General features: G+C 49.8%; 2 protein-coding genes across 8 annotated transcripts in view; both read left to right on the top strand.

The window, feature by feature from the left end:
* Positions 1–871: 871 nt before the first annotated feature.
* On the top strand, positions 872–9,909 carry Slbp (stem-loop histone mRNA binding protein). The gene is made up of 8 exons (XM_076864664.1): positions 872–960; positions 1,075–1,191; positions 3,786–3,890; positions 4,828–4,887; positions 5,340–5,477; positions 6,042–6,191; positions 6,924–7,005; positions 9,018–9,909. The coding sequence occupies exons 1-8, from the start codon at positions 902–904 to the stop codon at positions 9,132–9,134; spliced, it is 828 nt and encodes a 275-aa protein (XP_076720779.1). The 5' UTR covers positions 872–901; the 3' UTR covers positions 9,135–9,909.
* Positions 9,910–17,016: 7,107 nt separating this feature from the next.
* Fam53a (family with sequence similarity 53 member A) overlaps positions 17,017–22,497 on the top strand; it is a 30,511-nt gene continuing 25,030 nt past the window's right edge. For 4 of the 7 annotated variants that reach the window (XM_076864801.1, XM_076864803.1, XM_076864798.1 and 1 more), the window contains exons 1-2: positions 17,020–17,104; positions 21,863–21,953. The gene's annotated coding sequence lies outside the window, so the exon portion shown is untranslated. Of the gene's footprint in view, positions 17,105–17,567; positions 17,774–19,564; positions 19,837–21,862; positions 21,954–22,497 lie in introns of those variants that run through there. The other 3 variants (XM_076864800.1, XM_076864802.1, XM_076864804.1) reach the window with 3 other exon arrangements.

Raw genomic sequence — 22,497 nt, 5'->3', positions numbered from 1 at the left:
CGCTATTATGCCCGTGGGCACTAGAACAGGGGCCCAAAGCCTCGGTGCAGCAAGCGGGCCGGCGGTGGCAGGCGTGCGCCTGAGGACGCTCATCCATCGCTGCTGCCTGCGTCTAGGGTTGCTCAACCACTGAGCTACATCCCCAATCCTTGTTTTCGCTAAATTGATGTTTGACTTTGAACTTGGGGTCTTCCCTGCCTCAGCCTCCCAAGTCGCTAGGATTACAGGAGTGCGCCACCACGCCAGGCAACGCCAAAGTTTATAATGGCTTAAAACAACATACTAGAAACCCCAAACCCAAGGCGACCGTAGGATCTGCGGACCGAAGCCAGGCCGTACTTTCCGGGTTCCCGCCGGCGCGAGATGCGCCGCAGCCCGGACCAAGCCAATCAAAAGCCTGCTCCTTTGGTCGGGACCAATCATTGGAGCGCCCGCTCTGGCGGACCAATAGAAGGGCAAGTCGCACCGCCTATTCTGTGTGGCCACGGCGCGCGCGTCGAATCTCCCGCCAAGACCCTTCCGCCCGCGAAGGCGCGACCAATCAGCGCCCGAGCAGCCGCGGAGCCGGCCGTCTCGAAGCCAGAGGGGGGTATTCTGTTCCTCCGCCTCTTCTCAGCTAAGCCAGTGGCGTTGGCTCGCATTCTTGGGCGGTAGCCTCCGGCGGCGAGGTCCCACGTCTCCGCCCGGTCCTAGGGCCTGGGCCCAAGCCTTGTCCGCCCGCAAGGAACACGTAGCGGAGCGGGGATCCCCCGCCCGCGCGGACCTGGTGGTGTCTTCCGACCCCGCGCGCGCGCGGGAGCGCCGAGGGCGGGGCAGCGCGCACAAAAGGGCGGTTGGGGGCGGGGCGCGCGCAGAGCCTGTCCGCGCCGGCGCCGAGCACGCCGCTGCCGTCCCTTCCGCCATGGCTTGTCGGCCGCGAAGCCCGCCTGCCTACGGGAGCCGCCGCGACCGCGGCGCTAGGTGAGTGGACCCGTGGTGGGGTCTCGGGCCTGGCCGTGTGCGGCGCGGCGCGTCCCGGGCCTGGCTGGGTGTAGGCAGGGTCCCCGCCACTGACCGCGATCTCTGTCTCCGTAGCCCGTCGTCCCCCAAGAGATGGAGCCTCGGGCGGAAGCGCAGAGCGGACGGGAGGCGCAGGAAGCCCGAGGACGCGGAGGAGGGCCAGCACCCGGCTGATGACCGCAGACCCGCGAGGTGGGCCCTGCAGAGTGCATGCGACATGTTGCGGGGGCTGGTCTGTGTGTCCCGTTAGGCGGCGCCAGGTTAGGCAGGCGGGCGCTGGGTCCCTTGTCTCTGCTCCAGGCCCGGGAAGCATCCTCTCTGATAGGTGGCTGCAGAACCGGTTTCAGCCCGAGTTGATCACTTTGTGAACATCTGGTAAACCCTGAGACAGTGCTGGGAGCTACTTGAGGATATTCTTTAAAAATGATTTAAAAATGCTAAGTTATGTTATGCCGGAGTAATAGAGGTGTTACGTAAAAGCCAGGATGAAAACCAAAAGTTAAGCTCCAGGTAGCTCATCTTTTCCATCGCTGGTGCACCCAGGAGTCTTGCCATTTGATTGCCTGTTGGGTGTCTGCTTGGCCCAGCATTTTCTAGGTTAGGCACTTCTGGGAAGGTCAAGATGTGCACTAAGCAATGTCTCTTGGGACTTGGACAGCAAGTGGAACAAGATAGTCCAGAGGGACCAGGAGTACCCGAGGAGAATGAGCTGGTGATGGGCTGCTCAGGGAGAACTTCTTGAGGGACTCTTTGGTGACTGGGATGAAATGGGAAGTGATCTCTGTACCACATTTTATTCCTAGGCTTTCAGGTGGGCTTGAGTGCCTGAGAGCTGACTAGAGGACTAGGACAAGGCTGCTACCGAGCTGTATGAAAGGACATGGTGATTAGGCCAGATGGGGGTAGCAAGGTGGTGGGGAACGCTTGTTTAGTGTGGGCCTTTGAAGGCAGGACCTGGAGGACTTGTTGATGGTTTGGGGGCTAGAGGAAAGAGGAGTCAGGGTGACTTGAGCCTTCAGGCCTGAGTACCTGTGTTGACTATGGAGTCTTTTGCCCAGGATGAGCAGATCTCCTGTGGGGAGGGACTCAGGGATTAGGCTAGAGGAGGCACAGTGTGAGTCACCAGTACATACAGATAATGTTGGAAGACTTGGAAGAGGGGTGTGAGTAGGAGCCCTAACTAGTTCTAGTCTAGGTAGAAATGGGAGGCACCAAAGCCTTACTGAAATCAAGCTCTAAACCTTTCCCAGTTAAATCCTTACAATGTCTAGAATGCCTGATATCTGGGCTCAAACCCTCAAGCAGATAGGTCAGCTGCACAGCCTCATTCCACCAACATAAAAGGAATGCTTCTGTCCCTGGGCCTTTGCACTTGCTGTGTGTGCAGTAGCTGTATCTCCATGCTAGTCATGTTGGGGTAGGCAAGAAGTGGTCCCTTTGGGAAGAGGTTAGTTCAGTGTGTAAATTAGGCTTCGTTGTTTTCAGATGGGGTAAATTGGGCATCCAATCTGCCTTGTCAAAAAATGTGCTTTAGGGGCTGGGATTGTGGCTTAGTGGTAGAGTGCTTGCCTAGCACGGGCGGGACCCGGGTTCGATCTTCAGCACCACATAAAATTAAAGGCATCGTGTTGTGTCTGCCTATACCTAAATAAGTAAATAAATATATTTTTAAAATGCACTGTAGCATCACAAAAGGTTCCGAAATATGAGAGGTGGCATAAGATCGCTTGTGCATACTCTTTAAGCTATCGTTGTGGGGGATCTGGAGACCCAGACCTGGACCTCTTGCTATACCACTTGAGGGCTTTGCAGCCTATGGACAAGCTTCCCTATGCTTTATTCTGTATTTACAATACAGAGTATTTACAGCTATTGAACCAGATTAAATTGTACTTTATTACCTGGTTTGATTTCAGGTTTTCCTGACCATTTTTAAAATTTAACTTAAGGTTCTCAGGGGTGACTATGAGGGAAGAAAGTTACATAAATAAATTCTTGTTGTAGTTATGTTTTCCAAAACATGCCATTTGATTTGTGACTATAACACCTGAGGTTGTTTATTTGTTGAAATTAGTGTCTAGTCTAGTTTTGATACACCAACAGTAGTCAATAGAAAGTTGGAGAGGAAAAATAAAAGATATAAATTTATATCTAATATAAATAACAGACATGATGAAGGTTCTGGCTGCCAGAAGTTTTGGCATCAAGCCTTGATAGAATTGAACTCTTGGGTTAGGTTTGACTCAACTGTAAGTGTGCACTTTACTGCCCTAGTGCAGCAAAGGCGCCAAACAGTACACTTTATAATCCACAATGTAGTTGTGTGTATAATGGGTTCTGAATCGTGTGCCTGAAAGAAAAAAAGTAGCCACTCCACTTGATTTTTATGTGTGCCAGACACTACATAGCAGTAAGCATGTTATCTGAAATCTTTCTTATAAAACCATGACATAATGGTTTCTTGTTTTGTAGCTTTAAGAACAAACTACAGTAGGTGTCCTTCTCAGTACTCCCAGTGCCTTGTTGATTTTTCCTCTTCCCTCAGTCGACATGCCTCATTGTTTAGCCAGTGTTGGCTTAAGGTGGGTGTGCAGAAATCATCTAATGGAGCCCAGAAAGGCTTTAAGAGAATCACCCAAACTCGGTGACCTAGTCAGTTACAGAGTAGAGATGCTTTCGCATCTGATTCAGCCCATTCTGCCAGATGGCCTCTGAGTGTTTCCTGACAGTGTGAAAGGGAACTGGAAGTGCTCCTGAGGTCAGATGGCCTTTCTGTTTTGTTGCAGTTTCACCACTCCTGAAGGCCCCAAGCCCCGTTCTCGGTGTTCAGACTGGGCCAATGCCGTTGAGGAAGATGAAATGAGGACCAGAGTTAACAAAGAAATTGCAAGGTACACATTTTGGACCACATTAAAATGTTTTTGTGGCTTTTGAATCTTACACTCATTTCAAGGTGTGCTTAGAGCAGTGGTTCTCAAAATTTGGTTCCCAGGGTGAGGCTGTGGCTCAGTGGTAGAGCATTTGCCTATCATGTGTGAGGCCCTGGGTTAGATTCTCAGAACCACATATAAATAAATAAAGTTCTGTCAACAACTTTATCAGCATCTCCCTGGAGCCTACCTTCCAGGGCCTTAGTGGCGACCCTTCCAAGCTGTGGGTGGTGTGATGAGGCAAGTGCTCCACCACTGAGTTGCACACTCAGCCCAGCTCCACAGCCACTGACTCTATCACCACCGTGCGCCACTCAGGTGAGGAGTTGTTCTCGATGGTGGCCTGGCTTGGTCTTCATGCAAGATGGTCCCCTTCCTTGCCTCATTGCATCCAGACGATAAATTCCTGGGTCACATTGTGGGTGTTTCTAGTCCCTCCTCTCCTTTTGCCCCTCACCATCCAATCCCAGCCTGGCTGGCTGAGTTGGTGTGGTTTGTTGCAGTATGTTGGATCAAGCAGGGGACAAGTAGGTGGGAGCAGATCTGTTAGCTGCCTCTGATGAGGATGCGTCTTGGGATTGGCTGCCTGTCCTCATCTGGCTGATGAAGCTGTCGAGGGTTGTCCTTTTGGCCTAGAGACTCTCTGTGTGATGTAGAGTGGTGTGCCTGAGAGCATTAGGACAGTTTTTTTAGACCTGGTTGCTCTAAAGTATGATCTTGACAGATAACCTTTGTTTTATAAGATGATGTAACTGAAGTTAGTTTTGCGTTTAAAAACAACAACAATGTGCTGAGCTTCCAGGGAGAAGGCTGCATTCCTGGTGGCTGTCAACTCTAGAAGCATTGCTAGTTTTTAGACCTTTAAAGAAGGTCTTTTTTTTTTTTCCTCCCCTCTCAGATATAAAAGAAAACTCCTCATAAATGACTTTGGAAGAGAGCGGAAATCATCATCAGGAAGGTACATGCTGTGTAAACATTTCTTTGTGGGGCTGGGGATGTGGCTCAAGCGGTAGGTAGCGCGCTTGCCTGGCATGCGTACGGCCCGGGTTCGATCCTCAGCACCACGTACAAAGATGTTGTGTCCGCCAAGAACTAAAAAAAAAATAAATGTTAAAAAATTCTCTCTCTCTCTCTCTCTCTCACTCTTTAAAAAAAAAAAAAAACAAAAACATTTCTTTGTAATTGAATTTTGCAGATTGTCCTGATAGCACTTATTGATTAGCCAGTTCTTTACTGATTTGAAATAGTTTCTGTTGTGTACTAAATCCCCAAATGTACAAAGGTTCTGGGCTGTTCTGGGATTAATATGGTTTGGAACCCAGAGGATGATGATGTTCTAGCACTTTCTTGGCATAGCTTACATGGTGATTTTTTTATGCCAGGCTTGTTCTTAATCTTCCATGTTTTCAGTTCTGATTCAAAAGAGTCAGCGTCTACAGTGCCAGCTGACGTGGAGACAGATGAAAGTGTCCTGATGCGAAGACAAAAGCAGATCAACTATGGAAAGAACACTATTGCCTACGATCGCTATATTAAAGAGGTCCCCAGGTAGTCTTGTCTCCTTGGCACTTCTTAAATCTGCCCCACCATGCCTTGCTGAGAATTGTCTGTCATTGACTCATAGGAGCTTGTGTGCAAATCAAGGAGAATAGATTGGTATCTGAAAAGCACCCAAAATAATAATAATGTCAGGTGGTATGCTCATGAGTTCTAGTAGTCTTGCAAATACAGTCATTAAAACATACAGTGGGGGTGGGAGTTTGCCACCGATCCTGAAGATGTAACCAGAGGAAATTGCCCGCCACTCAACCCTGCTTTCTCTCAGGCAGCATGTCCTTGCTTCTCTCTCCAGGTAGACACAAATGGATACAGGAAAGGCTTTTGAATTTTCATGAAGTATTTGGTAACATTAAGATTAACATTTACTTTTCTGGAATAGATTGCAAATAAGTAGTAAAATTCAAAGAAATTGTGCTTTTTTTATATGGCTGGCTCATTTTGTAGACTCACCTGATCTGTGTTTTGTCAGATAGTGCTGATCTCAGAGCCTGGCTAACCTAGTTATTGAGAAATATGAGAGGCTTGTGTTGAGGTGACCTTACTCCCCTGCAGACACCTTCGACAACCTGGCATTCACCCCAAGACCCCCAATAAATTTAAGAAGTATAGTCGACGTTCCTGGGACCAGCAGATCAAGCTCTGGAAGGTGGCTCTACACTTCTGGGATCCTCCAGCTGAAGAAGGCTGTGATTTGCAAGAAATGTATGTCTTTGTTGTGTTCTAGTTCCATTTCTCTGGCACAGTGACTGATGACAGGTGTTCTTAGAAGTTCTCAGAACAGAGTGATTCGCTCTCAGGGCTTGGCTTGGTGTCCCCTAGTCATGGGACTGTGGGGAGAATTTCAGGGAGGATTTTGTCTACTGGGTTGGATTTACCTTCTGGAGTTGGAAGAGAGTGTTCAGTAAATCTAGGACTCTGGTGGTTTTTTTCTATTCCCTTAAAAAGATGAACATCCTCAGAGTTGTTTGAGTCAGGCTGGGGATATTGCTCAGCAATTGAGCACTGGCCTAACATACATGGCCCTGGGTTCGATCTACAGTAATAACAACAATAAAAAAATCATTTATGAAGAGTTTTTTAAAAATATTTTTATTAGTTATTGTTGGACCTTTATATATATGTGGTGCGGAGAATCAAACCCAGTGCCTCACACATGCTAAGCAAGCGCTCTACCACTGAGCCCCAGCCCATGCAGAGGTCTTATTTTAATTAAGGAAAGTTTTTATCTTCACAAGTTGTGTTGTTTTGTTGCTGTGTAGGTACTAGGTGTTGAACCCAGGAGCACTCGACCACCAAGCCACATCCTGAGTCCCACCTCCCTTTTTTCTTTTTAAATTTTAAGGCAGGGTTTCCCAGGTAGCTAGGATTACAGGCATGTGCCAACACCTCCATCCTGTCCTGACTCTCAAAGCCTTGTTGGATTTCATTTCACAGACACCCTGTGGACCTTGGGGAAATGGAAACTGAATCCACAGAAAGCAGCTCTGAGTCCCAGACGAGCTCACAGGATAACTTTGTAAGTACTTTCTTTAGTTAGATCTTTCTGCCTGGATGTTTCAGATCATAAGATTGAATTCTGAGAGAGTGACCTAAAATTAGGCTTTTGAAGAGTTCCACCATTTCCATTTATAGTATAAGGCCTTTGCCCTCTGAATCTAGCATCTGTGTGAGCATTGTCACAAGTGTTGTAAGTGGTGTCCAGCTTGTGCTGGGGAACTACTGGCATAAAAATCAATGCTGAATGTTACTAGATGAGGGATTGCTTTGTCTCTGGAGTTTTGGTTTTGTGGTTTTTTTTTTTTTTTTTAATGGTACCAAGTGTTGAGAGCCTACAAGTGCCTCGTGGCGGCTCGGTTATTTTGTGCCCAGCCAGACTGCGGCAACCAAGGATTGAACTCAGGGGCACTTATCCACTGAGCCACATCCCTCGCCCTATTGTATTTTATTTAGAGACAGGGTCTCCTTGAGTTGCTTAGTGCCTCACCATTGCTGAGACTGGCTTTGAACTCATGATCCTCCTGCCTCAGCCTTCCAAGCCGCTGGGATTATAGGCATGCACCACTGTGTCTGGCTGCTACTTAGGTATTTAAAGTTAGGTTTTCTAGGGGGAAACCCTTTAAAGATAGTATATAGGTTGCCTCATCTCCAGTTCTGTGGATAATGAAGTGGAATTTTTTTTTTTTTTTTTTTTTTTTGTGTGTGTGTGTGTGTGTGTGTGTGTTTCTGAGTTTCAAACCCAGTGCCTTACACATGCTAGGCGAGTGCTCTACCTCTGAGCCACAACCCCAGCCCTGGGTTTTTTTTCAGACTTTCCTGCATAAGTACAATGTACAATGAAAAGATTCCTTTATTATTCTTATAAAGGAGACTACCCAATGTTTTCAAATGGAAATATTCAGAGTCTTTAGTTTAAAAAAAAATATATAGGTGAAAGGTTCAAACATACATACTTGAGCAATTGATGCTTTTGGGTTCCTGTACCATATTTGAACATATAAACCAAGGTCCAGAGTTGCCTTTTACTGTCTGCCTTCCTATGTCACCTGTTTGTACACCACACAGTCTGCTTGTGATTAGTAGGCGATACAGATGTTCAGTAGAGGAATAGCAAAATGTTTGCTTAAGGCGTATACCTTGTTAGACTTTGTCCACTTGCAAAATCCTAAAAATATTTTAAGATTTCTTTTGGCTTATAATTTCACAGGTATCAATCCATGTTAACCTGGCTTTGTTGCTTTGGGCCTAAGGAAAGGCAGAACATGGTGGAAAGACTTGGTAGAGGAAAACTGCTTAGCTCATGCCACCAGGAAAACAGGAAGAAGGGGGATGGGAAGAGGAAGGGCCCTGGAACCAGATACACCCTTCCAGGGGCATGTCCCCATGCGATTTATTTCCTCCAGTCAGGTGCCATCTCCCAACAGTGCCATCAAATTAAGAGCTGTCAGTGGGCTGATCTGTTGATATTAGAGCCTCATAATCCCACCTTTGAACATTGCTGCATTGGAGAAAAACCTACAACCTATGGGCCTAACCCTAACCCTGTCTTAGATCATGGTGGTGGTGTTTTTTTTTGTTTTTGTTTTTGTTTTTAACTGGATTGAACCCTGGGATGCCTTGCCACTGAACCATATCCCCTATTTTTAAGATAGGGTCTCACTAAGTTGCTGAGGCTGACCTTGAACTTGAAATCCTCCCATTTTGGCCTTCCAGGTTGCTGGGATTAAGGCTTGTGCCACCATGCCCAGCTTAACTTTCCCTTTTCAGTTAAATTTTTGAGGAAAAAATTTAATTGAAAGGTCATACCCTCACAGGTCAGTTAGGTGATGTCTTGTGTCACAGCAGCTCCTGTTAGGTGAGGCAGCCATGGCTGAGAGGTGTGAGATGTTCCTTGGGGCAGGGGTGGGTGGATAGTTAGTGGGCAGGAATTTGAAGCTTCCAACTAAAATAAGGCTTATTGTTGTGCATTGGAATCGCTCAGCAAGCCTGCCTCTCTGAGGGACAGATGTGACCTGTGCTTGTGTCTTTTAGGATGCGTATTCTGGCACACCCACCAAGGTCAGACACGTGGACTGCCAAGTGGAAGACGAATTTGATTTGGAAGCTTGCTTAACTGAGCCCTTGAAAGACTTCTCTGCTATGAGTTGACTGCCACCTGGTGGCCACTGGGAGAAGCAGGTGCCATTTCTGGCCAGCCAGAGGTCCGCCAAACATGTAGGCCTGTGATGTGCACTGGTAGCTGGGTGGTGTCTGTCAGTAGTTCATGGTCTTAGGATGAGTTGTTGTTCTTGCCTTACTTTCTTAGAAACATTAATTTTGTGTATAGTGAGTGTTTTGCATGTTTTAACTTGTAAATGGTGCTGAATCCAAGGAATATTGATTGCGAAGCAGTCTTGAGCAAACTTGGGTGCATGGTGTTTCCACTCTCAAGTTGGAAAGGCCAGTGCAAGTGAACTAGTTTCCCACAGCCTCCTTAGACTTTTAGTTGCCGCTTGTCAGGTGGGCTGGTTGTAAACTTTACCATGTGTTCAAAGGACCAATATAGGGTGGTTTTCTTTGCAGGTACTTGACAAAGTATATTCAGTGTGAGACATACGATGATTTTGTGAAAATGTGTTTTCTGGCCTTTTATCAATAAGTCCAATAGTTTTTTTCCCTCCCATTCAGAGCTCTGAACAAAGATGTTAAATTAATGGGTTTTATGTAAGTTAAAGTCTTTGATTGGGTACTTGTAAATAGCACTAGGTAGGTCTTAACTGATGAGACAGTTAAGGCAACAGAGCGACTTAGAGTGTTTTTTACAATCAGTTAATTGACAGTGTAAAATTACTGTAAATGATAATGTGTACAGATATTCAATTGTAAACTTGTTAAACTGTTGTGTTTTCATTGCTTTTGTATGGAATGATGTTGCAAAAATAAAAAGGAAAAAACTGTTTTAACGGATCTATGACGTTGCTGGATGGGCTCACTGCCTTGATGAATTTTGTGTAGGGGATCAGAGTGAGCCTCTTGGCATCCCTGGGCTTCTGCTGAGGTGCACAGGGAGAGCAGCCCAGGTTCTGAGAGAACTGAGCCCAGTGCCAATGAGAGTGCTGGCCCGAGCCCCTGCCTGCCCCACTGGTGAGGGGCCTTGATAGTCCTGGCTCTGGCATGGGAGCCTGCCCTGATGGGGAGGAAGCTACAAAGGCTACATTCAGGGTCAGGTTAGGGGATAAAAATATGGGGGTGGTGGTGCTTGTGAGGATGCATTTGAGTGACTTGTCACCCCTTGGGGAGCAGCAAGTGTGGAGCCCTGAGGTGAGAGCGAAGTGTAGACTGCAGTAAAGTTCCAAATGGAGAGGATGGGAGGGCAGACTGCCATCTCAGGTGGTGGAATCAGAGACACCAACCTCCACCTGCTCCTGATAAAGCTCTCCAGGCTGCTTGCTGACCACTTCCTGGCTTCTGCTGCCCATGTGAGAACGTGGGCATTGATAAGCTAAAGGACTGTTGAACACACAGTGTGGGCTTCCACCTCTCCTGATGGCAAAGAAGGTGAAGTTAAGTAAGTGGCTTCCAAGCAAACATCAGGTGCAGAGAGCGGCCAGAGGTGGCTGTGCTGACGCTGAGGGCAGGGCTGCTGACTGCTTGAGAGTCTCAGACACTAGGGCTGCTGAGCTCATGAGCTAGTCCTGCAGAAGCCTAGGACCCAGAGGCTTCATCTGGAAGGGGGATGGATGTAGCCTTGAATGCCAATAAGATTCACAGGTCTCAAAGCTTCTGGAAGAGGTAGAGGACTGGAAGGGACAGGCAATGGGAAATGGGAAAAGACCTTTGGACCCTCCAGATCCTCTGGCAGGAAGCCACCTGAGAAAACCCCAGCTGCATTCACAAATATCCCTTGATGGGAAAGAAGGTGCTTCTGACAGTGGGCCCAGGATCCAGAGGGCAGAGCCAGGAGCCTGGAGGACTGCCCTGTCCAAGCCTAGCCAGGTGGTTGCTTGTGTGCCCTGCTGGCTGGATTGTGCAATTACCATGGACTGGGGACCCCAGAGCATATGTCCCCCTCTGTGTTGTGTGTGTGTGGTGGGGCAGGAAGAGGTACTCATCCTGGGGTGCTGTACTTAGAAGCACATCCAGGAGCCTTGCCACACTGAGCAGCTTCCAATACCATGCCCTGTACTGGGCTGTTGCTGTGATCAAGTGGAACTCTGAGGCCTCAGTGGGGTTGGTGTGTATATCCTCCATTTGGAGGAATTTAGCTGATTTGTGGCTGGGGTGGGCTGTGGTGGTCTCAGCCCAGGGCAAGGCAGCTGGGGTGATGAGGAGGCCAGAGTCGGGGAGGACGGCTTGGGCTTTGTTTAGGGGTTGGGCAGCTGGGTTCCCTGGTGCACAGGGGAGAGTCCCCAGCTCCTAGCTTTTGCTGCACATTTAAATTCTTGGAAGGCTGTTGAGCACCAAGGAAATCAATCTTGAACCTCAGCCCTTGCTTTACTGTGTGAACATAATCTAGTATTTTCTGTATGAGTGTTACAAATAACCAACAGGCGAAGATCAAGTCGTCTTTATTCTTGACTCTTGTACATCGAACCAAGGAGTGTCGGAATTAAATTAAGTGAGTTCAGCATGATTAATTCTTCACATCCTAGGCTGATTGCTATCTCATCCCATTCACCAGTCATTTTCCCGTCTCTGTGTGTAGACGGGGTCAGCTTATCAGGGCTGTCATCCCATGTCCCCTGACTTGCTTTCTCCTTATGTATTGTGCAGCTGTTCATTTCTGGCTGCTCTCAGGATCCTGTCTCAGCAATTCTTCCCTTTGGTAGGAAGATGTCCATCAAGTCTCCCAGGTGAGTCACTTGTCTGAGTTAGCCACCAGGGGCCTTCTGAACCCTGGTGGATAGCTCTTCTGATGAGCTGATGGGTTTTAGGATCTTTGGTTCCCCAGCACGGGCAATTTGGAAGGTCTGCTGGGCTGGGTGTATCAAGTGCTGTGCAGACTGGTACTTGGCCTGTTGGCTTTGAACCTGGCTTGGCAGATAAACATGATTTTATGTTTAAGAATTTGAAGCTGAGTGCACACGCATAATCTCAGTGGCTCTGGAGGCTGAGGAAGGAGGTTTGCAAGCCAACCTCAGCAACTTAGTGAGGCTCTAAGCAACTCAGCAAGACCATCTCTAAATAAAATATAAAACAGGACTGGGGATGTAACTCAGTGGTTAAGTGCCCCTGGGTTTTATCCCTGGTTCCAAAAAATAAAAATAGGTAAATAAAATTATAGCTCAGTGGTAGAGCAGCCCTGGGTTCAATCCCTAGTAAAGTCAAGTCCCACTCAGGGACTAAGGAGCAGGGTCCTGAGCCTACATGCAGTGTGAGTGCCCAAAGGAACCCCAGAAGACAGAAGTAGACTGCCCAGCCATTAGAAGGACAGCAGCCTTGGTAGAGCAACAGGCAGCAGAGGGCAACTCAAGGAAACAACAGGATGGAGGTGGCTGCTAGAAGTGAATGAGCAGAGGAATGAACAGAAAGACGGGGCTGTGGATGTGGCTGAGCAGTGGAGCACCTGCCCAGCAAGTGCAAGGCCCTGGGTTCCCCCTGCTGGGAGGGTGTCGGGGGTGGGAAAGGGAGAAAAGCAGGGTGGAGCAGGACGGGGACAGGGACGGGGAGGGGGAAGAGGCATGCACTAGAAAGAGCTGCCCAGTGGCAGGCCATGGGATGTCCACACAGATGGTTCTGAGGAAACCACTCAAGTGGCCCTGCAGCTGCCAACTGAGCCCAGCAAGGCCGCAGGCACTAGAGCAATGGCTCTGCACACCAGCAGGAGCCTGCGCATGTGGAAACAAGTTGACTTTTGCAGTGCTTTCCAGGCTGGAGTCCTTGGCCGCATCCCACAAAGCACCTGTGGGATTCGATGCTTGTGGCTGCATAGCGCCTGGGCTGGGTGCCACTCAGTGCACAGCGCCTGCCTGTGCCGCAGCCAACCTGCAAGCCCCCCGAGGGCGTGGGCTGTGCTCCAGACTGCGCCAGGCTGCTGGGGGTGCAGCGGGGCCCTAGGAGATGAGCCAAATAGGGAGGGCCCAGTGGTCAGAGGGGTGTCCTTCTCACCCCTGTGGGTGGACATGGCTAAGTGTGTCCCCCAGGGTGGCACTGTGGGGAGGCCATGGGCCCTCAGTAGGTGGGGCCAGGTGGGAGGTCCTTTTCTGGGGACATGCCCTCGGCCTCCCGAGTTGCTGGGATTACAGGTGGGTGCCACTGTGCCTGACTCTGGCTTCTTTTTCTTTCTTATTTTTGTGAAAAAGGAAAAAGATGGGTTTATTGCTTTGCTGGCAAAGGTTTCTGGTTGGGTGCTCACACTGGGCTCTTTCCACTTGGGTTGGCGGCTCGTTTTGTGTTGGATGGTGCTGGCCTTGCTCACCCCCACAAGATCCAGCGTGGGCTGTGGCCTTCCTGTGCATCCTCAGAAGCAGGGAGTGGGCTGGTTGGTTGGGGCACTGATGGATCTCCTGGACAGGTGCTGTACTAGTGTTCCCCACAAGGTGGGCAGCGCACCTGCGGGGATGCTAGGAGGCTCTGCCAGCTGTTCACTGTCAGTAGCTCTGTGCTGCCTTCAGCAGTATCCCCACCCACCAGCCTGTGTCAGGGCTTTCAAGAGAGATCGCCCTGGCCCCTCCCTCTGGAGAGAGGGACTGTTGAAGGAGTTGGCTGACGTTGACTGTGAAGGCTTCAGGTCCGAGATGTGCCAGGTCTGCCACAGGCTGTAGGCCTGGGGAGGTATCGCCCGCGTCCATGGGCGATGGAATCGAGATCACTCTGTGTGATTTGGGCCAGCAGCAAAAAGACCACACAGACACGGAAGTAATTTTTTCACAAAGCCCGGCGGAAGGGGGGGGGTGGTGGACAGCTCTGCGACCTCCGGGGTCCTCTTCCACGCTGGAAGGCAAGAGAGCAAGTGCCCCCGGAATCACTTTATTTATAGGGAAAAGACAAAGGATTTTCAATAGAATATTCTACACCAAAGAAAGCAGGGGGTAAGCTTTCAGGGTGCTGCCCAGCCCCACTGGGTAACGCTCAAGCCCAGGGCTGAAGCAAATTCTTTGTCGAGCCAAGGTGAAGGCCACTTGCTTCAAAAAGCTTGTGGCGTGCAATGCCAGGCCAACACCCCCTTTAGTCAAGGCTGAGAGGAGTGCTTAGCTCATGGGCAGGGTGGCCTCCCACAGGGAACAGGCTGGTGTTACCCTGGAGTCTGAAAGCCACGTGCCTCCAGATTTCCCTCTTCATGGGGGATATCAGCCCCCCTGACCTATATAAAAGTCCTTCAGTTGATTGGGCGAGGCCCATCTGCATTGTGCTTTCAGCAGTCTACTGTGATTAATGCTGATCTCATGTGAAACACATCTTCACAGCAACACCCAGACATGCTGACTGAACATGTGTTCTGAGGTCAGATGGACGTGGAGTGAATCCTCACAGCACTTGTGATGCTTCTGGTCTGAACCAGCCATTGCTATTGTACTACTGTCATGGTGTTCCCTGTGTGGTGACTTGTTGGGTGTTGCCCTAAGGAGGGCTTTTCTTCTTGCCTGTTTGTCAACTTGGCTTAGATTCCTGGATTTTTAGTTTTTTTTTTTTTGGTACTGAGGATTGAGCCCAGGGGTGCTTAACCACTGAACCACATCCCCAGCTTTTTTTTTTTAATATTTTGAGACAGAGTCTCACTGAGTTGCTAAGTGCCTTGCTAAGTTTCTGGGGCTGGTTTTAAGCTCGAAATCCTTGTGCCTCAGCCTCCAAAGCTGCTGGGATTATACGTGTGTGCCATTGCGCCTGGCAGATTCCTGGATTTTTATTTCATTCAGTGGACCATGAGTAGTTATTATCATCATTTTCTTCTTCTTCTTCTTTTTTTTTTTTTTTGGTACTGGGGATTGAACCTAGGGGCGCGTTACCATTGAGCCACATCCACAGCCCTTTTTATTTTTTGTTTTGAGACAGGGTCTCACTAAGCTCTTAGGGTCTAAGTTGCTGAGATTGGCCTTGACTTGGTGATCCTCCCGCCTCTACCTCCTGAGCTGCTAGGATTATAGGCGCATGTGTGCTATGGCATCCAACTTGTTTTCCCCCTTTTTCTTTTTCTTTTTTTTTGGTACTGGGAATTGAACTCAGGGGTGTTTAACCACTGAGCCACATCCCCAGCCTTTTTTTATGTTCTATTTAGAGACAACCTATCAGGTTCCCTCTTGTCCTGTGGGAACTCTGCCTCTTCTCACTTGAATAAATCATACCCTATGCTAAAACAAAACAAAACAAAAGAACAAAAAACAAAGGAATAAAAAGGGTTGAGGATGTAGCTCAGTGGTAAAGGGATCCTGGGTTCTATCTCCAGTATCACCAAAAAAAAAAAAAAAAGAAATCCTTCCTTCCTACTTCCACTTAGATAAGGATATTCTCCCATGTTTTTCCTGAGGTCTTGCTTTGATTCCTCTGGGGCTGTTTTTGTATAAGGCAAGAGGTGGTGATGTGACATTCTCTACCTGGAGAGAGCCAGGGCTGCAGTGCTGACTTGGCAGGCCTGGACTGGGTTCAGTCCCAGCACCACACTAAAACAAAAACAAACATGGAAGGGAATCAGTGGCACTCTGGACCAGCCCCAACCCACACTTGCCCTGGCCAGCAGGGCCCCTTCTGCAGGTCAGGTGACCCCAGAGAAGCAGCTTGATCCTGGATTCTGCCCTGCTTGCTTTTGGCCATTTGTTCTTTCTACTGATTGCTGGCATCAGCTTGGCAAGTGACACTGAAAGCTCTGTGTTTACAGGTTATTTGGAGAGAAAACCCGCCATCTCTGCGTTCTCTCTGTCACTGTGACAAAACATCCACTAAGCTAAGTCAACATAAGGAGAGGTTCTTCCTGGCCCGTGGGTTTGTGGCCCTGTAGCATGGTGTGGTGGAAGCATGGGGGTCCCAATGTCCTCTTCAAGGGCATGCTCCCAGTGTCCTACTTCCTCCAACTGGGCCCTACTCCTAAAGGTTCCACCACCGGCTCCTAGTCGTGCCCCAAGCTGGGGACCAAGTCCTCAGTACACGGGTCTTTGGGGGAGGTTAAGATCCAGACCACAGCTATCCACAAACACAGCTCAGCTGCCTCCTTCAGACCCTTCAAGAGAAATGTCTTATTTTACCTCATCTCACTCACCCGGACCTGAGGTTGAAAATGGCACTTTCTAAAAGATGCCGCTTTGTGTCCCGATTGTTGTTTCCTGGTCTTGTCCCGCACCCTGGTTGTCTATTACAAACCCTGATCTGTTTTTTTGGTGTTTGAATGTGGAAAATCCTTCTGACTGTAAACACTGGCGTTGACCTCTTCCTTTCCAGCCCTTCTAACTTCTTAACACTGAAAAGAGTGGACGTGGCGGGCGCCCGGCGGACCCCGCGCTCTGGACCCGGCCGGGCTGAGAGGCTGCAGGAGGAGCCTGGCACCCAGAGTGCGGCGCGGCTTCCCCCGGGCCCAGGCGGAACCGGCCCCTCCGTGTCGCCTGCGCCGCGTCCTCCTCGGCACCGCACGCGTGCCTATGGACAGCGCAGTTCCCGTAGCAGATCCCGAGAGGGCGAGTGACTTCCCCAGAACCACAGGTCAAAGCCAGGCCTGGGAGGCCTCAGCTGGGATCCGTCGGCCACGCCTCGCGCAGGCCAGGCGCGGCCCTGCAGGCCCACCGCCGCAGGTCGCCGCCGCCGGCCTTCGCCGGCTGCATCAGCTAGGGACGACGCGACCCAGTGAGCGCCGGCGCACAGGGCGGGCCGCGGCCGGGGGCGGGGCCGGGGCGTGACCAATGCCGGCGCGCCCCGCGCTCCCGGGGGCCGGGGGCGGGGCGGGCGCTGAGGTCCCGCCCACGCGGCGCCGGCTTTGGCGTCGCCCCGCCCGTCAGTGCGGCCAAGAGGACGGAGCGGCGGCGGCGCGCGGCAGGCGGCGGGTGACGGCCTCGGCGGCGGCGGCGGCGGCCAATGAGGGCGGCCGGAGGGGGCGGGGCGTCGCCGCGGTTTTGTTCCGCCGCGGCTAGGGCGCGTCGAGCCCATGTGAGGAGCGCGGCCTGCGCGGCCGGCGCCCGCCGCCCCACCTCGGCCGCTGCCCGCCGCCCGCCGCGCAGGTACCAAGCCGGCCGCCCGCTCGCGCCGACCCCGTGCCCTCGCCGCCGCTCACCGGGACCCGCGTGTACCCGGCACCCTACCGGTGTGCGCCCGGGACCCCCTCCCACCAGCCCAGGCCCCCGCGCGCCTGGGACCTTTGTGAGCCCTCGGAGCCCCGCGCGCCCCGGGGTCCCCAGCACCCCAACACTCCTCGTGCACCCGGCGACCTCCTCCCACCCGCGCAGGCCCCCACGCTTTCGGACCCTTCCCCCGCCGGCTTTCGCTCCTCTCGCCTCGGGACCCTGTGCACCCTCGGATCCCCGGGGTCCCCAGTACTTTAAAACTCCCCGACACCCGGCGACCCCTTCCGACCAGTCTAGGCGCGACCCGGGACCCTCGGATCCCTCCTGTCGCCCCAGGCACCCATGCGCACTGCAAGGGGCGCGCTCCACTTGTTGAATCAACTTTGCTGTCGCCTTGCAGAGCTGGGTGGGCCACTGCCTTTTCTGGGGCCCACGTGTTTGTCGGTCCCGTAACCCAGGAGAAGGAGGGCATTTGAGGAGATAACACGGCACATTAAGGAAGCCCCAAAGGTGGACCCAGACGAGGTGGGGACCATCCCCAGCGACCTGCACAAGGTGACTCAGGTGGAATCCGGAGCCGCTTTTCCTGTGTAGGCTGCGGCCCCAGTAAGTGGCTTTAGGATTTCTCTGAGTGGAGAAGGGAGCACTAAGTGAGATGGCGTCTCCTGACTGACTCTGCAGCATGCATTTATTTCATTTTGCCTGATCTGAGTACAGTCACAAATCTGAGGTTTCATCACTCCATCTGTGTGACATTGACTCTTCTCTGTACTGGGGATTGAACCCAGGGTGCTTCACCACTGAGCGACACCCCAGACCTTTTTATTGTTTATTTTGAGACAGGGTATCACTCAGTTGCTGTGGCTGGCCTCAAACTTATGATCCTCCTGCCTCAGCCTCAGGCTTGTGCTCAGTTGACTTTTTTTTTTTGGTAGATGGACACAATACTTTTATTTCGTTGTTTGTTCATTTTACATGGTGTTGAGGATAAACCCAGTGCCTCACACCTACCATCATTGTATCACTGAGCCACAACCCCAGCCAGCCCCTCAACTGACTCTTGACTTTTGTATTTCATAGCAGGGTACCTCTTTGAATCTAAGCTTCCCTTGTAACTTTATGTTAATTTTTTTCCCTCTCTCTTTTTTTTTTTCCCCGTGCTTCTGGGGTAGAAACCCAAGGCATTTCACTTACAACAAGTGCTCCACCAGTGAGCCTCACCCCAATCCCCATATTTATTTATTTAACTCAAACTAGATTCATGGCTTAATTGAATTTATGATGGGCTCTCAGCTCTGAGAAAGTCTTTAGCTGGGGCTGCTTTGACTTCAGGACCTGCTGCTGCTGCACACCATTCAGGAGCATTGCTGGTGCAGATTGCTGTGCTGTCCTTTCACAGTCACCTTGTCCCCAAGGAAAATCAGTCCAAGAGGGAAAGTCTGGCCTCTTGCTCTGAAGGTAGAAGGCCAGGGAACAGTTTTATTTTGATTTGAAACTATTACTTCAAAATCCAAATGGAAATTGTTCAGAAATAGTGGCTTTTCCTGAAATTGGGTTAGCCAGTCCAGGAGTTCTTAGTGGTAATTCTTTCAGACAGTCCTCCTCCCCTAGCTCTGAAGCCTTGTCCCTCTCCCGATTCCTCGGTGTATGCTGGGCACAGGTGATCTCCATCCCTTTCTATTGCTTGATCCATGGTTCCTCTCTCTGTCCTGTGAACTTGGAGCTTGTATCTGGGGTTTCTAGCACAGTTGTGGTTCCACTCTGAGGACCAGATGCCATGGTGGGGGGCTGCTTTGCATGCGCAAGGCCCAGGTTTCATTTGAACACTGCAAAAAACAAAAAAAAAGCAGAAACTTCCTTTGTAACCGTTCTGCCACTTTGTATGAATCCTAGTTTTTTGACTTACGTTAGATTTGGGGGCCACAGAAAGAGCAGTTTTTGTTGCTGCTCAAAGTATGTGAGATGAAATGCCAAGGCAGTCATTGTTTTAAAGTAGATGCACCGGTAGCTTTCTGGTTGTGGAGATGCTTGCTCATATCACTGGGTGCATAGGGAACAGTAGTATGAGGACGTTCCTTTTTGAGAAAATATGATTTAACTGGTAGAGAGAAGAACCAGGAAAACCCTTGGGTACTTTTCACTGGTGTACTAGAAATCCTGAAAATATTTTTTTTTTAAAGCAAATTAAGGGGGTGCTGGGGCTGTGGCTCAGCAGTAGTGCACTTTCCTGGCATGTGTGAGGCACTGGGTTTGATTCTCAGTACTGTGTATAAATAAGTAAAATAAAGGTCTGTCAGCAACTAAAAAATATATATTAAAAGGCAAATAAAAAATTTTTATGTAAACCTTTTTAGCATTTTCTGCAATGATATTTACCAAAGGAAAATTGGATAAAAATTTTCTAAGCATTTGCTGTAAGCATAGGTCATAGTTTAAACCTCGTCTTTGGCACTTGGGTGCTTTCAAACATTAGTTAATTTGATTCCTTGAGGTCTCATGGGTTGTCCTTTTTTTGGGTCCTAGGGGTTGAACCCAGGGGCACTTACCTACTGAGCCACATCCTCAGCCCTTTTTATTTTTTATTTTGGGTCAGGGTCTTGGGAAGTTGCTGTGGCTGGCCTTGAAATTAGGATCCTGCTGCCTCTACCTTCATGCCACTGGGATTCCAGGTGTGTGCTAGGCAAGCTCTTCTTAATTTCAGTTCCAGGAAACTTAGGGTCAGAAAGGAGAAGTCATTACTCAAGGAGTCCAGGGTGTACCGGCCAGCTGGGGCCACCTGCTCTCCCACCCATCTTTCTAGAGCTTGCTTGTGCCCCTTTCTCAGTGAAGCGCCTGGGAGCTGTTTCCTTCTGTGTGATGTGCAGTGTGTGAGGACCAGCAGAGACGAGGACTCCATTCAAGTGTCTTCTTTTGTTGTGTCTCAAAGGTGGCACTTCAAGCTTGGTTTCTGTACATTTAAAAAAATATGCTTTATTTCTCAGAGCAGCAGCTTTAGGTTCACAGCAAAATTGAATCAGAGGGCAAGGGAGTTCCCATCTACCCCTTCTCCTACCCTACACAGCCAGCGTCCCACCAGAGTGGCATATTGGTTCCGCTTGAGAAGCTACCGTAGTACATCGTTAGCCGAGTCCAGAGCCAACACTGGGGTCCACTCTTGGTGTTACTGTTTTGTGGGCTTGACAAGTGTGTGATAAGTAGTGTCACTACAGAAGACCCCCTGTGCCATGCCTGTTCATTCCTCGCTCTGCCACCTTGGTGGCACTGTCTTAGCTCGAGTCCCAACGCAGGGCCTTTTCAGATTGGCTGCGCTGCTTTCACTGGGATGTGTTTCAGTTTCTTACACGGCTCCTTGTGTCTCCTGGTAGCTCATTTCTTCTCAGCCTTGCAGGCACCCCTTGTCCAGATGTGCCAGTTTATTTATCCACTGGAGTTCTGAAGGGCACCTTGGATGTGTCCAGGTTTGGTGATGGGAATGAAACTGCTGTAGGCACCTGGGCAAGATTGTTGTGGACAGAAGTTTCTGCTTCCTTTGATTAAATGCCAAAGGAACATGACTGCTAGTTGTGGAATGAAGAGTGTTGAAGCTGCCAAATGGTCATACACAGTGGCTGTGCCATCTCTCATCCCATCAGCAGTGAAAAAGAGTGCTGTTGTTCCCCGTCCTCCTCAGGATTTGGTGTCCAAGTTCTGGATTTTGGCCATTCTAATAGGTGTGCAGTGGTACCTCAGGGTTGTGTGGTTTTTCTTTTTTTCCCTTTATACTGGGGATTGAACCAGGGGTGCTCTATCACTGAGCTAACCCCCTCGCCTTTCTATTTTTCACTTTGAGACAGGGCCTGGCTAAGTTGCTGGGGCTGGCTTTGAACTTGTGTTCCTACTGCCTCAGCCTCCTGAGCTGCTGGAATTACAGGCATGCGCCACCGTGCCTGGCTATTTATTTTTGATTGGTACTGTCTATACATACATAAAGGTGAAACTACTTGTGGTATATTTATACATGCATATGGCATGATTTTGTTAAATTCGTTCCACATTTTCTTGCCTTTCCCGTCCCTTCTCCCTCCATCTCCTACTCCTATGATCCTTCCCCTGTCTTTATGATAGTTCATTCCCCATTTCCTTTCCCTTATTTTGCTCCAGCTTCCACTGATGAGAGAAACAGACTCTTATGTCCACTCAAAAGTCCTGTGCTGAAAGCTACTCCATGATGCAATGGTATTTGGAGGTGGAGTCCGTGGGAGGTTCTTAGATTTTGAGGGCAGATCTCTCTGGAATGGGATTAGTGTCCTTAGAAAAGAGATTATGGTTCTCCCTTGCCCTTGTATCATGTGTGGACACATGGTCACCTGTGAACCAGAAAGTAGGCCCTCACTAATCACCAAACCTGCCGGAAGGGTGAGTAACGCATCTCTGCTGTTGACAAGCCATGCAGTCTTTGGCATCTGGTATGGTGACTTCGTGGGTAAGAAGTTTGGGACTGTACTAGAATGTGTATGTCCAGTTGGGAGAAGATGGTGCTTTGAGTGTTGAGCCTTTCCTCTGCACAGACGAGGGCTCTTCCATGTATTTAGGGTTTGATTTCTTTTTTCAGTTTTGTGGTTTCCTTGGTATAGAGCTTGTACATATTTTGTTAGATTTGTTCCTTAGTCATTTATTTGGGTGCAAATGTAAATGGTGGTGTGTTTTTAATTTCAGATTCCACTTGTTCATTGTTGGTGTAGAGGAACGTGGTGACGCGTGTGTGCTGACTGCTGCAGTCTTATCTCGACGGCTCAGTGTTCCAGAGGTAGTCGTCAGGCCCTTCAGATCTGCTGCAGAACGATTCTTCCTCCGTCTCCTGCTGAGAACAGCATAGTTCTGTTTCTTGCTCCCCAGGCTGTGGACCTTTCGTCCCTTCCTCTCCCACTGTATCAGCTGGGCTCTGGAGGGTGCTCTTGAGAAGCAGCAGTGAGGGGCATCCTTGCCTCATTCCTGGTTTTAGTGGGGGAGCTTCGCGTTTCTTGCTAATGCATGTGCTGCTGTCGGTTTTTATAGATGGTCTTCATCAAGTTGAGAAAGTTCTCTTTTTAGTCCATTTTTGTTAGAATACCTGGCACTGGGTGTGTTTTAGAGAAGCAAGCTTCTCTGCTCTCCTACCATGACATCCAACATTGAAGCTTTCTCTGGCCTCTGGAGGTGGGAGCTTACTCCCTACCAGCAAGTGAGCCATCAGTCTGCAGAAGAAGCAGCAGGGTCAGGTCAGCTCTGACACCACCTGACTGGAGACACATCAGGTCCCCAGACTACACCCATTTTGCTCCAGCTGCAGTTCTGGGCCTCTGGAACTTCGG

Source organism: Callospermophilus lateralis, chromosome 8, assembly GCF_048772815.1.
Source record: "Callospermophilus lateralis isolate mCalLat2 chromosome 8, mCalLat2.hap1, whole genome shotgun sequence".
Classification (NCBI taxonomy): domain Eukaryota; kingdom Metazoa; phylum Chordata; class Mammalia; order Rodentia; family Sciuridae; genus Callospermophilus; species Callospermophilus lateralis.
The sequence above is the reverse complement of the archived record's forward strand: the minus strand, read 5'-3'. Positions and strand labels throughout refer to the sequence as shown.